Source organism: Vidua chalybeata, chromosome Z, assembly GCF_026979565.1.
Source record: "Vidua chalybeata isolate OUT-0048 chromosome Z, bVidCha1 merged haplotype, whole genome shotgun sequence".
Lineage (NCBI taxonomy): Eukaryota > Metazoa > Chordata > Aves > Passeriformes > Viduidae > Vidua > Vidua chalybeata.
This window is the reverse complement of record NC_071570.1, coordinates 36,481,269-36,495,965: the sequence shown is the minus strand read 5'-3', so window position 1 is coordinate 36,495,965 and position 14,697 is coordinate 36,481,269. Positions and strand designations below refer to the sequence as shown.

The window sequence follows — 14,697 nt, the reverse complement described above, 5'->3', positions numbered from 1 at the left end:
CTTTTAAATGCATGCTTTTCGTTCCCAAATATCTGCCTTCCAATCTGTGAGGATACACTCACCATTCTTCCCTCTAGATTAAGTCCTATTCCCTATAGTCTGTACGATCATCCTTATAACACTGCAAGATTTATAAATTTTCAGCTACATACCACTTTCCAGCAGCAGAGATAATAATTATGACTTAATGAGAGTTTTGTTTTGCAGCAATACTGAAGAATTCTGAGGAGAGAAAAAAAACCCAAACAAAGTATTAAGCATTTAATTCCTACTGTGTCTTCTAAGCACTCGAAAATTTAATTTTTATACTTAAAGTAATAATAAGTGTTTTGTGTAATTTTAACTCCTGTCCTTTCTAAGTCAGTGGAATTAACATAACAAAGGTAAAGTTACTTGGTTGCCTGAGTAATAATGGAGGATATAGAGTATGGATGTCCTGGCACATCTGGAGGTAGGCTGCTCACTGAATACATCTTTTCTTCCACCTGAATAAAGAGCAGAAAGAAGATGAGTTAGTTACAGGTACCGTAGCATGAAAACAGAATTAAGAGCAAGTTATGGAATTTCTAACCTCCCATAAGCCAACTATAATCACATTTAAATCTGCCACAGAACATTGACAAATATCTGATTGAAAATTGTATCCTTAAGCCTACGTCTGTGTGAAGAAATATTCAGTTTCTTTAAACTCAGTGAGAACCAGTAAGTTCTCTTGTCAGACAGTAGACTACAGGTCTATTGAGTGGCAATGATTGACTACAAATTAAAGGCTGGGTTCCAAGACTGCAAATCTTATCCTTAATTCTGCTTTAAAAATTCAAGGTGTTGCATTAGCACTTGAGAGGACCTCTCCTCTGGGGGAACTTAACAGACATGCACAAAGGCAAAATCCTTTTCCAGCACTGAACAGCTGGTCTGCAGCACAGCCAGAACAAAGCCTGCATCTTCTAGGTTCTGTCTTCATACAGTAGAGAACACTTCCAAGTACAAAGAGATGAAACTCTAATCAATACATTAGCTTCAAGACTAAACTTCTAAATTTGTGAGAAATGGTTGTTTGATAAAATAAATGTTACAATGAGGAAGAATTTTCTTATTGTGTAAAATTTACAAAAATAATTTCTGAAACAGAAGGAATAATCTCATCTTTTTGTATGACTGATGGCTTGATTAAGGCATTATAGTAATTACCAGTGTAGTGACTTCACTATACATTGCATAGCCAAATGTCTTAAGGAAGCTGCTAATTTGAAGGAATTTGGAACAACCCTTTAAATAGTTCTAGTTTTTAAATAATTTCATACCTTTTTTGTTCCTTTTTGGATTGCATAATGTATGAAATATTTTCCCAAAAATGCTCCCTCTGACTTGAAAAATGAGTTATCACCAGGATAAATTTCTGTGATGTTTGTCCTACCATGGATAAATCTAAGAAAAATAATAATATTTTTAGCAAGTATTTAAAATGCTGTGTCACTGGACAAGGAAAACAGTTTATTAAACCTGAAAAAAAAACAATAAGCAGAGACACATTTTCAGCAACTCAGATGTAAAAAATTTCTACTGTTTCACAAACAGTAGAATGTAGCAATAATGTCTTTGAACACAGAATATTAATGTTACTAGACTCTTTGTTTGCACGTGTATGGGAGTGGGATTTAAATAAGCTAAGGAAAGCTTTTTTGTGTCAAGGTGAACACCTCTCAAGAGCTGCTCATTCCACTGACCACAAAACATAGTGATCCTGAAAATAAAAACCCAACTTTCTTAGTAGACCAGCCACACCTTGTGTACACAGAAAACTGCTGAACGGAACAATTTCTGCACAATCTGAAAGTCTTAATTGAGAAAAAAAGCTCTGAAAAAATCTGAAGTACTGCTAAACATTTTGTTTAGATGTGATGAAAATTTAGGAATTACACTCAGGAAAAATTAAGAACACTCAGCAGAAAGATCAAAGGGCTAAACACCAGTAATGCTTTTATGAAAGACTTAGGTGCTAATAGCAGTTGTAGCAATTTCAGTTTGGAAGTCCTGTTGTTGGTTGGTTTTTTTCTTTTATTTTTCCATAACCATATGGACAAGGTGACTTGCCAGGAAAATCCACAGCTGAACATGTGAATTATGTAGGTCACCAAGATAAACATTTCCAAACTGTGAAATCTTCAGCAACAAAAGGAGATATAATTTGCAAAGATACCAAGTACCATTATTTTCAGTGAATTCTGTGGGAACTCCAGCTGTCCAGTAAACCTTTAAGAAATCAGATTATCAGATCACTTAAACATGACTTCAGATTCAGGCCTGGTAATATACCGTGCTAGAATATGTGAAGTCCAAACAGCAGAACAGTGAACAAATAGCAGAAACAGACTCTGACATGAAGACTGTGTTCCATTTCTCAAAGAGTGAGAAATGGACAAAGTAAGACATTTCATCTTAGATCTAAACTCCCATACAAATAAAGTCTTCCAGATAACACAGATGATCTCCTACATACCTGTAGAAAACACCCTGGCACCACACAACTTGAATTAGCTGATGGAATGAATATTTGTCCGTATCTTCATTCTGAAAGAAGTCACAAAATGTCCACCTGTGTGTGTAAAACACAATGACAGCCTCACTAAGTCCATATATTGGTTGTTTTTTTGTGTGAGCGTGTTTGCTGGTAATCATTTCTGTATGTAGAACTGATGCATGCACACTTATTCAAATTATAAATGGACACATTTTCAGAGTCCTCCAATTCCTTAGTGATCCACTTTAGTTACCAAATTAAACTTCTCAATCCTGCAAATTTTTTGTTATTTTTAGTGCTGCTGACAGACAACATATGCCACTGGCCCTCAAAAATATTATCTTTTCAAAACTGAAGGGGAAAAACCAACCCACCCCAATACAAAACCCGTGTTCTTTTTTCAATATTCACTTTTTCATTTACATATTCATACAGCATGTCTGAAAATATTTTTTTAATCTGAACTAATTACTATAGCTTCATTACAATAGGTTACAGAATGTTGGTTTTACAATGTCATATTTCAAGAAGTTCCTAAAAAACCCACAACTGATAATAATTTAAAACTTTTTTTTAATAGCTAGGATTCAATTATTTTGCTAGAAGGTGAAGTTCCAAACTGCAGAATTGTAAAGCATATGTTAACAACTACAAAGTAAAGAGTTTAAATTACCTGTGTAGATGTGGGGCTCTGCAGCTGAGTGGCAAAGCTGTAGGTAAACAAGAAACTGTTTCATGTTTTTCAGGGTCTGCTAAAACATCACCTTCAACAGCTGTACAGCTGTTTGTTTCATATACATTGTCCACAGTATGTACGTTACAGCATTTTAGGGCCAAGGACAAAGGGTATTTCCATTCTTCTGGGCACAAGGAAACACTCCAATGCTGTGTAACCCACGTGTATTCAGAAGAACAATTTGTGTGGAACAAAGGCACTCCATCTCTTTGGTCCTTTGGTTTGGTTGGTTCCCTATATCTACCTTCAGCACAACCACATTTATTCCTATTCTCTATTCTTCTTTGTTTTGATGAGACTTCTGCTGCAGAATTTTTACTTGGTTTTCCACATTGATCTCCGCTTTGATAGTTGCTGTTCTTTTCAGAGGAGCCTGAGGATGCTGCAGATGACTGGCTGACTTTACATAAAAACTCCACTGTAAATTCTTGCTGCAATTCTGACAAGTAAAGGTGAGCATAGCCATCTACAGATGAGATCTTCACACTGCCGTTGTCAAAACATCTTGTCAGATCAGCTATCACAGGGTCAGGCCATTTAATTTCTAAGATATCACTGAGGAGAATCTAATACAAGAAAAAAGATTGAAATGTGCAGCAAGATAAAAATGACCTTCCTCCCAGAAACTGCAATGGAGCATTTACATTTAAATTAATTCAGCCCTTCTGCAAGGTGATGTATGGCAAGAAATGTTGCTCTGTATTTATCTGCATGTATAAACTCAGAGGAAGCAAAACATCTAATCTTCATATCTGCTTCCTCCTGTACTAACAGAGTTCTATCTAGCAATAACGTTTTAATTTAATCCAGTCCTAAATTAGTAAGGTACATGGGCAACTGATTAAGCACAACTGTACATGTTTGTGTTTCCAATGGCTTCTTCAGAAACAAGGGAGAGAATGGCAAAATTATCTTGTTCATAGCAATTATCAGTGAATTTGATAAAGAATTGCAAAAGGACAGTAAAAAATAATCAGTACCAGACAACAATGCTGCAGGTAAAACTTCAGTTGAGATAAACATAATGTGATCTCAATGGAGAAAGGCAATCCTAACTATATATAATTAGATATATTTGTATATAGGAGGATTTGCTCCAAGCTGACTGCCACCAACCAGAATCCTGGTGGTGTAATTCTCAGTCCCATGAAAACACACTCACTACTCACCAGCAATTTAATCAGTACGGAATGTTTGAAAGTACTAGGAATGGAACAAGAGCAAACAGAAGATATAGCGATATTACTGAATATATAGTCACAGCTAACCTGCATTTTGAATACTAGCTGCAGCTCTGAACAAGCCAGACCACTGACGAAATCCGCCTCATGAAGCTGTCTAGATATGTGGATGGTTGGAGTGGCCAAAAATGAGCCTAAGCACACCACAGGAATGGGTTGTTTTGAACTCAAGCATAAGGCAAGTAACACAGTCTAAGTGTTTATGTGCCCATGAAGGTATTGTCATGGTAGTAACAGGCCTCAGGCCTTAGGTTAACTCTGCTAGGCCCTGGGGTGGCCTGTCAGGCTCGTTAACAATTTGTTATGAGAGCTGAAGATTGCTAACTCTTACTTTATCATGGTGGACTGCTGGAGTGTGGGAAACAACAAGGTCCTTGAAAACATGGGCACTGTTTGGCAACAGGCCACAGAACAATAAAGTGACAGTAAATTGCTGGAGAAGGACAATCTCAGGACTTCTAAAAAGACTATTTTGGCTTTAAGAAAAGCAGTTTTTCTCAAAGTGAGTGGGAAGAAACCAAAGGAACAAAAAAAGGGTGTAGGGGAGAAGCCAACCAACATGGTAAGGTGCTTGCTGTGGCCTAGGAAAGTTATCCTTCAGCATCCTGAAGCAAGTAGTCACAAGGGATACTGTAAGTTAAGAACAGTCTAGAAACCCAGCCAACCTCCAAAGGAGCTAGATCTTTCAAGGCCTGAGAGAAGGTGGAACTTACTCCTCAGTGCTAAGAACAGAGCATCAGCTCTGCTGCTGTACTTTGCACTGAATGCATGATTGGTAAGGATTGCTGTCTTTTAATGAAGTATATAGTGACACTGAGTGACAGTGCTTTAGGCAGCTAAACACCAACATGAAGGGTATTACTACTGAAGGGTCAGTCTAAAAGCTTTAAAACTTGCCTGATTAATCCGTTGTCTTAGGATTCTCACCATGCTGTGCAGACGTTCATATTCAGTGGGAGCACCCAGAGAGATGCTGATCTGGAGCAAAGCTTCCAGAAATACTAAATTAGTCTTTGCATGGATGTTCAGTCTGACCTGGAGTGGCCATTCCCACAGAGAGACACTTTGCTCCATTCCTCTCACAGATCCCAGCAGCGTTTTCACTGGGGTACTCCAATGGGGAGACCTGACAGCCTCGGAAAACACCATCCTGTTGCACTGTGACCTCCCTGAAAAGTTTCTACTGCCAAAATGTAACAACGTACAAAATCCTAGGTTTTATCCTTGCTAGGAATAAACTAGCTTTTAGTGTTTCTTTCCACATTAAAAAAAAAAAAAAAAAAAAAAAAAAAAGCATTAACCGAGTCTAAGTAACAGTTAAAACTGTAATTTAAAACGGCAGTAATTTAAGAAAGATGACAGCTCCATTAACCAAACTGCACTCGATAGATCTCAACAGCCTGTACCCACACACATGCATGTGAAATTATATTAAATCAAACAGAGAAGTTTTTCTTACGAAAGAATTACTCGCCTAATGTTTAATCCCACCTTTTTTCTTTCCGGAGGTATAACACGCGAAGGCAAGTACGGGCGAGAAGAAAACGCGTTCCGAAAATCTAGCGCTCGTAGAAGTTGTTCCTGTTGAAGTGCAGAGAAAAACAAACCCTATTACGATTTTTTACATGCAGTGATAAAAATTTATGCTGATTTCATACTTTTTGTGGAGCTGAGGCTATGAAATCCACTCTGTTTTTTACAGAGAGAAACAAGAACTGTTGGGTCCGTGATCCCCGGGCCGCTCCGTTTCCGAGCAAGGAGGCAAGTCTGACACTGCCCATGGGATTGCTCCCAGGGACGAGGGACAGCGCTCCCGTCCCCAAAGGCACTGCCCACCGCATACCCGGTAGGCACTGACGACAAAGGCGACCCGCTGGCGGGTGGTCTCCGCCGGCTGGAGCGAGTGGGCGGCCGCAGGGAGCGCCGCTTCGTACAGATACTCGGAGCCGCAAGGAGACAGCAGCAGGCGGGACCCCCCCGCATAGTGCACCTCCACCGAGCCATCCTCGAACAGCACCATCAGCCTTTCCGCCTCCATCGCACCGGAGACCGAGCCAGAACGGCGAGCAGCTCTCGGACCGAGGCGGCCGAGGCGGCCGCGCCGCAGCAGGGCGGGAACCGCAGGGCGGGGCGACCGCCAGAACTCCCGCCGAGCTCCGCCGGAGCTACTCCCGAGCTCCACCCTAACTCCTGCCGAGCTTCGCCTGAGCTCCCGCCGAACTCTCCCCGGATCTGCTGCCGACCGGATCTCCTGCCGAACTCCTCCCCAGCTCCATAGGTCAGTGAGCTAACCGCGCCTTCCTGCTCTCTCAGGCGAGATGAGTGCATTCCATACACACATCTGGAACTGCACACGGTGTCTTTGTACTTTTTTCCTTAATAAATTTTTATTTGCTGAAAGCGGGGGGGGGGGGGGGGGGGGGGGAGGGTGAGCCAACACACAGCTCTATACCTAGAACGGGGCAGTAGAAGCCCTGTCTGAACAGAAAGACCAAGATGCTAAAGGACAATTTTAACATGATGCCTAGTTGCCTTTTTTTGGCTATTATGTATACCCTCCACCCCCCACCAATACTTATAGTGTAATCAAAGCTGTGTTAAGTGGACTGGCAGTTCACAGCTAAGTGACAGTTATTATCAGCCGCCACTCCCAGACATTAGCAAGTGCTGTTGAATATCCCCACTAGTCCAAATGATCTCTTTTAGCTTCCTTACCTGCTTAGGGAAGTACAGGTTTCTCAGAAAAGTGCAATCATCGATTGACTGCATTCAGTACAACTTTCCATTCCTGACAGTTGTTGTCTCGGCAGAGAGTAGATCAACACCCAGTCAAGTGGCTGCTGACACAGCCATGCATCAAAATAACCTGATTCTATTCACAATACCCCTTTTCAATGAGTATTATTCTGTTCAGTATTTGTCTGAAGCAAGTTTCAAAGTATATATTGGGATTATGAATGAGTTATGAATATTATTATTTATGGATGATACATTGCATTTTGATCACAATCTCACTGCTCTGGTTGGGACCCTCAGCATAGGAACTGTGGAAGTAGGTCACACAGGCTGAAGTAGAGGCGGCAAATCATCAGCTCAGGATACAGTGTAGTATCTTCCCTGAGTTTTGGCTGGAATGTAATTTTCTGTTCCTGTATCAACTAATGATCAGAACTATAAGGCATCAATTGGATGATTAGAACTATAACTCAGTCAGAGAGAAGTTGCAAATTTGAGCTGTCAGTAATTCAATGAGTTGTGTGTAGTGGGAAGGAAAGGCAGAATATGATAAGGAAATAATGTCCCTGTGAAAAATAAAGATTACTAGTACAAACTAGACCAAGTGTCACTAACATTCAGTGCCACAATGGATTATTCTATTGAAAAAAAAAAATCCTAGCTATGTGCAGTTTGTGATACCTGATGTGGTTGGGCCAGTCTTGCTTCTCTGTAGTGGTACAATTATTCTAAAACCCAACAGTTAAAACCCAGTGACCTCATCTGTTAAAAAAAAAAAAAAAAGCCAAAGGCCAGTAACAAGAACTTTGCATATTTTAAAGGAAAGTACTGAGAACTAGCTGCATTTCTGGATATGGAAATCACGCAACAGCAAAGCACATGCAAAGCAGCAATTCTTGCAGCCCATTTTGAGATTCCTTTAAACAAAGTGTGATTTTCAAATACTAAACATTTTTGCTAAATCATAATAATTTGTCAAGAGTGGGAAATAGTGTGCATACTTTTACTGATCTGCAAAGCCTGGGTTTCATGCTCAAATCCGAATGTGAAGCCTGTTTCTTTTCAGAACGAGTGCTAAAGAACCTTGCTTCACATCTCCCACAAATTTTGCTTTCCATGCTTCTCCGCCTTCACTGATTTATCATTATGCCATTAAGAAAATACATCTTTTAAAAAAGTTGTACTTCTGCAAAGGATTGTTCAGAAACCTGTAGATAAGAAAGATTTTTACACAGTGCATTTGAAATTAGTAAATGCTAAAACTCAGGTGAATTAACCTTTAAACCTCTCGTGACTCATCTCTATCATACACAGAACGATGGGTGATTAAGAGTGGACAAACAAGCAGCAGACAAGGGGATCCTGACAGTGAGAAACCTGCTGCTTTCTCTTGCTCTCTCACATTAACTAGCTTGTATTGAAGTTCTGTGAGATTTAAGAGAAGTGGGAAATACTTGACTGTTTAATGAAAGTATTATCTTGTTTATTTAATGCAGCAGGACAGAGTTAAAATAATTTTTTCCCTGCTGCAGTAAAGACTGAAAACACTTACAAAGTTCATATATACAGACTTCTACAATAGTTTGAACAAAAGTCTCACTTTATGATTTTTAGTATTTTCAGTGAGGAAAAACCTACTATTGCAAACTTGATCTGAGTTGCTCTCTATATATACAGTTCCTAGTTCCTGATTTTTTTTTTACCATATGATTTGGCATGCTTCTTATCTACTCATAAAATTACTATTTCCACAAGCTGACAGTACATCTAGAGATGACAGCTACCTGACAGAAAAAGACAACTCACCACAAATCATGCAAAACTAAAACATGTAAAGTGCAGTCAGTTTGAGTCACTGTTACTTTACTGCAAAGCATATATGAATGCTTGTTCCTCGGGACTTTAAGTTCTGAATAAATATAATTTCCACATCTGCTTGTAAAGCCAGCAGAAAGTCTGACCCTTTATTTAGATTAAAATTTTTGTATGAAAATTGTGCTCAACTTAGAGAATATGTATTTGAAAATCATCTAGTTTTCACATTTCTAGTTTCTGAATTTTAGTCTAAAGATTTTGGAATGCTAATATAGTCTTTATGTGCATACTGCATTTTGATACGTTTTATTTTTCCAGCAAGAATCAAAAGATAGTCAACTCTGCAACTGTGTACTTTGAAGAAGAGAAAGGAGTGCTCAGTGAATGAGAGATAGAAGAAGATAAAATATTGGTTTTGTTTTAAAGCAAGAAGACAAGGTAGTGATATTATACCAAAGGAAATAAAGCTAGTTAAATTTTATTTTCCAAAACTCCAAACTAAATAACTATGTTAAATAAACATCCAGAAAACAGCCACTGCTTACTCTATTAGCAGATGCACAAGTTATTTAACCAAACAAATAACAGTGAAATATTATCAGAATTATTTACATGCATATTTACTATGCGTGTTCTTTAGAGTACGTAACTGTTGGGAAATACTTGTGTTTGTTTTTGGTAAGGATTTCTACTCAAGTCTAACCAGCAACAGGTAGCAGGAAACAGTTCAACTGAGTTTGGCAACAACAACAATGGAGTATCCTAGGAAAACTAACATCATTATATGGAGTCAAAAAAAGAGCAATTGGCTTCAGAATGTTAACATTTATGAAATATATGAATTTACTCCAACTACAAAATTAAATCAAACTACATCAAATTAGAAGAATAAAAGAAAGTTACAAGGGTTGGGAAAGGTTAGACATGTTAGATACATTACTAGAAAAAAAAAAGCAAAAGAAAAAAAGCACTGCACATACTCTTGAGAAGCATGGTTTAGAAAACAACTGTATTACTATTGCCTTGAAGAACACAACAAATTACAGAATAGCTTTTTCTTGTAGATTTGAAAATAAGCTTATCTGAACCAAAGATCTTGAAAGCACCTCACTTCCAAAATACTGCTTGCTTTTTCACATATCAACATGTAACACATTTATTCCAGGAAAAAAGAAAAGTCCAGACTTCACCATGTGTGTTTTGAAAGAAGAAGAAAAAGGAAATGAACAAAAGAAAAATTCATTTCACAAAACTTTCACAAGCCACTTTTCATGATTGTGATATACAGGAAAAAAAAAATTCTTTCTTATTTGGATCATACTCTTCTTGGGGGGGAAGTGAAGGAAGTAAATGCAAGATATATTGTATATGGTAAAAAGGATGAGTAAATCCCAATATATACTAAAGCAAACAAGCAAGCAAATTCAGATTATTATTCTTTCCCTTTCTTCCTCAAGGGAAGTTTTATGGGACATTTCCCCATTAAATTTTAATTTCAATTATAACTTTTAAATAATTTTTATTGCAGCCAAAACATTTTTCAAAAACATTTTTCACAAAATAAACTATGTTATATACACAACATTTTAAGTTACAGGGCTTAAGTTTACATTTTTTTGGCAGGTTCTGTTAAACAAAATGGAAATTGTGTAACTTTAGTACTTGGAGAAACTCAAGTTTCTCATTTTGGTACAAATGTTTTGTGTCCCCCTTCACTCTAACCATACCTAAAGTGGTTAAATAAACTAACATTAATACATAACATCTCACTGTTTTCTGTTATGTTCTGATTCTAGACAGAATTTTTCATATGCTTCTTCAATTTCTGGATCCATCTCATCATCAATCTCATCAAAATACCTGAGGGAGAAAAAAAAAAAATTACCAAAGGTGTTAAGTTTACATACAGATTTTCAGAGCAAACAGATTTTTAGAATTTGTGTAGATGTCAAACATCCACAATAAGGTTTTATAAATTTCTGTTATTTTTTACATTTTCCTAAAGGGAATGAAAAGGAAAAAAATAATGGGTACTAGGAAAACAAATAAACAGAAACCTCAAAGCAGCACAAATATGTTCAAATACCTACAGTGTTTGCCACCTTTTTAGATCATCTTATGCTGTCCAGTTTAAAAGATAGAAATAGTTTCCAAGATGATAGAAAATGCAATCATGTAATCCACACGTCCCGAAATTTAATAATGCATCTCTACTGATCCAATTACGAAAAACCATAATTACTAACATATTAGTGCCATTTTGATTGGTCAACATTCTAGTTCGAAGTCAGAATACATGAATATAGAAACCCTGCATTCCTGTTTGTTGATATGTAAAAGAAGGCCATAGAAAATGTGTAAGAAAAGTTTTTTTGCTTCAAAGTGTTGTGCATTGAGGAAGCAGTCTACATATTTCTCATTTGGTCCTTTGTTCTTGTAGAAGTGTAGCCTTCAGAAGAAAGAGCCCTCACACAGAACCCTCCACCCTGATGTTAGCATGAGAAATAGCTGACAGAGAATCAGCAGACATTTGTCTAAGCTTTTCTTAAGCCTTCAACAAAGAAGGTTACAGTCGCTGTGCTTGAAGGTTGACTCAAGTGTTCTACACGTCACACTTAGGATTTGCTGTGTTTTTTAACTGATGTCTGTGTTCAATTTGTATTTTTTCTTCTAAACAGAGGTTCACATGGGTCTTTTTTCCCTTCAGTATAAGCTTGTTGATTTCTGATGACATCTCTAATATATCTTCCAAAGTTCTTGATATTCCCCTCAGCTAGATACATACTGAAAGTTTTCTAATTTACTAAAAAAATACTGATCCAGGCCTGCACTCTTATAATGCATAAAAACAACACTGAAAATGTTCGTGTGTATCAAATCATGGTCTGAAAGTCCTCTTTTGTGAGATAAAGCTCAGAGCAATTTATTTTAGACCATATTTCTCCTACTTATTTTACATATTTCTTTCTTATAAACTGGTGCCAAAAAGTCAGGCTATATTCTCAACTATTGCTTCCCCTTTTGCCATTAGGTTGCTTTTCTTGCTGTACAGGAATACTGAGTAGCCCTCTAATTGCAGGGAATAGTCCTTAGGCTAAAGAGAGAAAGTTAACACTTTCTCCCTTTTAAAGACACTGGAAATTCAGTAATCATCTCTTGCTGGGATGTTCATGCACATCAGTCAAACAAATTTAGGTTGCCTTACTACAAACACCTGAAGGCTTGGTGCTTCATTTTGCTTGCAAATTTCTTCTTAAGTGCAGAAGTATGTTTGTACATGTGCATAAACATCTGAAATATAATTACCATACTCAGCAGAATAAACATGAGATAGGTTTCAAACTTGTGTGATTAAAAACCAATTTAAACCTGAACAAATACATCCACTGTAGAACTAAGTAACAATTACATTATTTAGTTCCATTTTTGTCGACATTGGAATCCTAAATCTGAACTATCACAGCATCACAGTAAAAATAACAGTTATTAAAAAAATACATCACTAAAAAAAAAAAACATACAGCTCTCCAGGTCCTGACAGATCTGCTCCATTTTCTTCATAATATGGAAACAAATCCTCTCTTTCAAGCAGCTCTTGGTATTTTTCTTGATAATCTGGCAAAGTAAAAATGAGACTGAGTAACATATAAGACTAGTCCTCTAAATTAACAGAAATATACAAAGTTTGAAAATTGGCTGGTTAACGAAATCATAAAAGGCAGGAAATGTATTAACAGGAAAAGACCCTTCTGCAATGTTTTCTCAGGACATGAATGGATGTCTAGGAATGATGCCTAACTTCCCATAGAACTGTAAAAGTTGTGACAGATGTCTTTACCTCAAATAATGTGGTCAGATTACAGATAAGGAGACTAAGGATTTTGATTTGATTTTGATACTAACAATGGACAAACAAATGAAGACTTTAGTATTTCTGGCTTTCTAGAACGGTCAGCTGCTGTGGACTACTGAACAAGTTCTTCTGACCTATATGAACTCAAATGCATGTTCTCCATTTCAAACATCTACCTTCTTTAACGCAGAATAAATCACATGCTCTACTAAACCAGGGATTCAAGCAGAATTTTGTCTTTTAAGGTGAATAGCTTTTAGACTCTTGAAGAATAACATTTTATGTTCTTCAACAGGCCGTAAACTTAATTACAACTTTTTAAAGAAGATTGAGAAGACAGGCAAGCTAAATTTGTGCCATACCTGGGTCTGCTGCAGTGAAAGGAATGCCATCAGAAGTGTAAAATGTTGGTTCATTCTAAAAATAAAGTCATCCAGAAAGTTATATGTATTCAGAGAGAAAGGTTTGTAGTTTCAAGTAATGCAGTTGTCTATGAATCAAACCAAATTCACATGAAGTTAAGGAACTGAAATGTCCATATATTCTTACCATAAAATAGTTTGGGTCATTTTCAGGGGTAGCTTCTGCATGTGGAGTTGTTCCATGAACTCTACCCCAGTTACTAGATCGCAGCTCTACTAGTTTCAGAAGCATGTGTTTCACATCTCTGAAATACAGAAGCACTACAAAAGTTAGAATTTGTGCCAAGCAAGAAATTTGGCTTCTCTTACCATGCAAATACAAGACAGTTAAATCCATCCAAAAAAACAAGTTCAAGAAGGATAAAGGTCGGTCCATTATGTAGATAGTTATGAATTCAATTTTACAACTGCAAGTCTAGATGATTTATGTGTCAATTATGAGATATTCACCCTCTCCACTTCCTCTGCTGTTAAGTAAGGAGCTCATATGAAAGAGAAAATTGCTGTAGTTTTTACTGAGATACTACACCTTGCTGTGAAAGTTGAAGAACACAATCCTTTTTGATAAAAGGATTAATACTGGGAAAAAAAGGGAGATGATCTTCAAATTTTATTTTAGTTATCTATTCTATGGTCCTAACTTTAGTCTTCATCATAATGAAATGTTTTAGTCAAAAGTAAGAAGTAATGCCCCCAGTACATTAGATACCAACACCCATTTTATCCCTAAAATAAGAGAAAATTCCTTCTGCTTTTAAGCTAGTCTATGGAGAAGAGTATCATTAAAGAATACATAAATTAATAAATTTTTCGGTTATTTTTCCAGCTGAAATTGATGCCGAATTGATTTTTGCCTTTTTTCTTTTATATATTCTCTATATTCTTTACACGTATATTTGTAGCTCTGTAGCCTATTCCAGTATCTGCAGCTAGCATTTCATCTACTCTATTAGACAGACAGAAAAAATTCCTCAGCAGCTCCAAGCCGGTGGTCCAAGGTTAGATTCTCTGGGAAGCCAAGGTTGACACCAGTTCTCCTAGACACATTTTCATAAACAAAGTTTAGTTCCTATCTGAGAGGGGGAGGAATTCAGAAAGGGTTGCCCTGGGGGGGAATTACCACACCACTTATGTCTCAACCTGGGGATCCCTGTCAGTTATGCTAATTTGCTAAATGTACAGAAATTGTATACACATTATGCTGGGTGTGCATCTTCAGCACTTTTCCACCTAGTGAGTTGAGCACCTAAGGATCCTTATAAGATAACCCCTTTTTGTCACCTAGCTGTGTCTGGCTCATGATTTTAGGACCAGCGAAAAGGCATCAAAATTAGTTTGTTATTCTGTATCTTTGAAGCCTCAGCTTGTGCCAT

General features: G+C 37.3%; 2 protein-coding genes and 1 long non-coding RNA gene across 4 annotated transcripts in view; 1 reads left to right on the top strand and 2 right to left on the bottom strand.

The window, feature by feature from the left end:
- Positions 1-128: 128 nt before the first annotated feature.
- On the bottom strand, positions 129-6,536 carry CZH5orf34 (chromosome Z C5orf34 homolog). Its single transcript, XM_053932574.1, has 8 exons — positions 6,342-6,536; positions 5,990-6,079; positions 5,396-5,476; positions 3,195-3,823; positions 2,501-2,596; positions 1,305-1,428; positions 394-485; positions 129-222 (listed from the first exon to the last, which is right to left on the bottom strand). Exons 1-8 carry the CDS (start codon positions 6,534-6,536, stop codon positions 141-143), a joined length of 1,389 nt encoding a protein of 462 aa, XP_053788549.1. The 3' UTR covers positions 129-140.
- A 151-nt stretch (positions 6,537-6,687) lies between these two features.
- LOC128782311 (uncharacterized) lies at positions 6,688-13,285 on the top strand. Its single transcript, XR_008428723.1, has 3 exons — positions 6,688-6,776; positions 9,368-9,487; positions 13,198-13,285. It is a non-coding gene; the product is annotated as an uncharacterized LOC128782311 (long non-coding RNA).
- PAIP1 (poly(A) binding protein interacting protein 1) overlaps positions 9,495-14,697 on the bottom strand; it is a 27,004-nt gene continuing 21,801 nt past the window's right edge. For both annotated transcript variants that reach the window (XM_053932572.1, XM_053932573.1), the window contains 4 exons: positions 13,452-13,569; positions 13,265-13,319; positions 12,571-12,664; positions 9,495-10,909 (listed from right to left, as the gene is read on the bottom strand). In XM_053932572.1, the coding sequence (XP_053788547.1) occupies positions 10,816-10,909; positions 12,571-12,664; positions 13,265-13,319; positions 13,452-13,569 (361 nt within the window). In that variant the 3' untranslated portion in view covers positions 9,495-10,815. The remainder of the gene's footprint in view (positions 10,910-12,570; positions 12,665-13,264; positions 13,320-13,451; positions 13,570-14,697) is intronic.

Excerpts from the sequence above, each read along its gene's own strand:
- CZH5orf34 (XM_053932574.1), bottom strand. The coding sequence starts at position 6,536 with ATGGAGGCGGAAAGGCTGATGGTGCTGTTCGAGGATGGCTCGGTGGAG. Across the intron at positions 6,080-6,341 it reads TTGTCGTCAGTGCCTACCGG|GAACAACTTCTACGAGCGCT; the intron begins GTATGCGGTGGG and ends GCACTTCAACAG. Across the intron at positions 223-393 it reads ATTATTACTCAGGCAACCAA|AATTCTTCAGTATTGCTGCA; the intron begins GTAACTTTACCT and ends TTCTCTCCTCAG.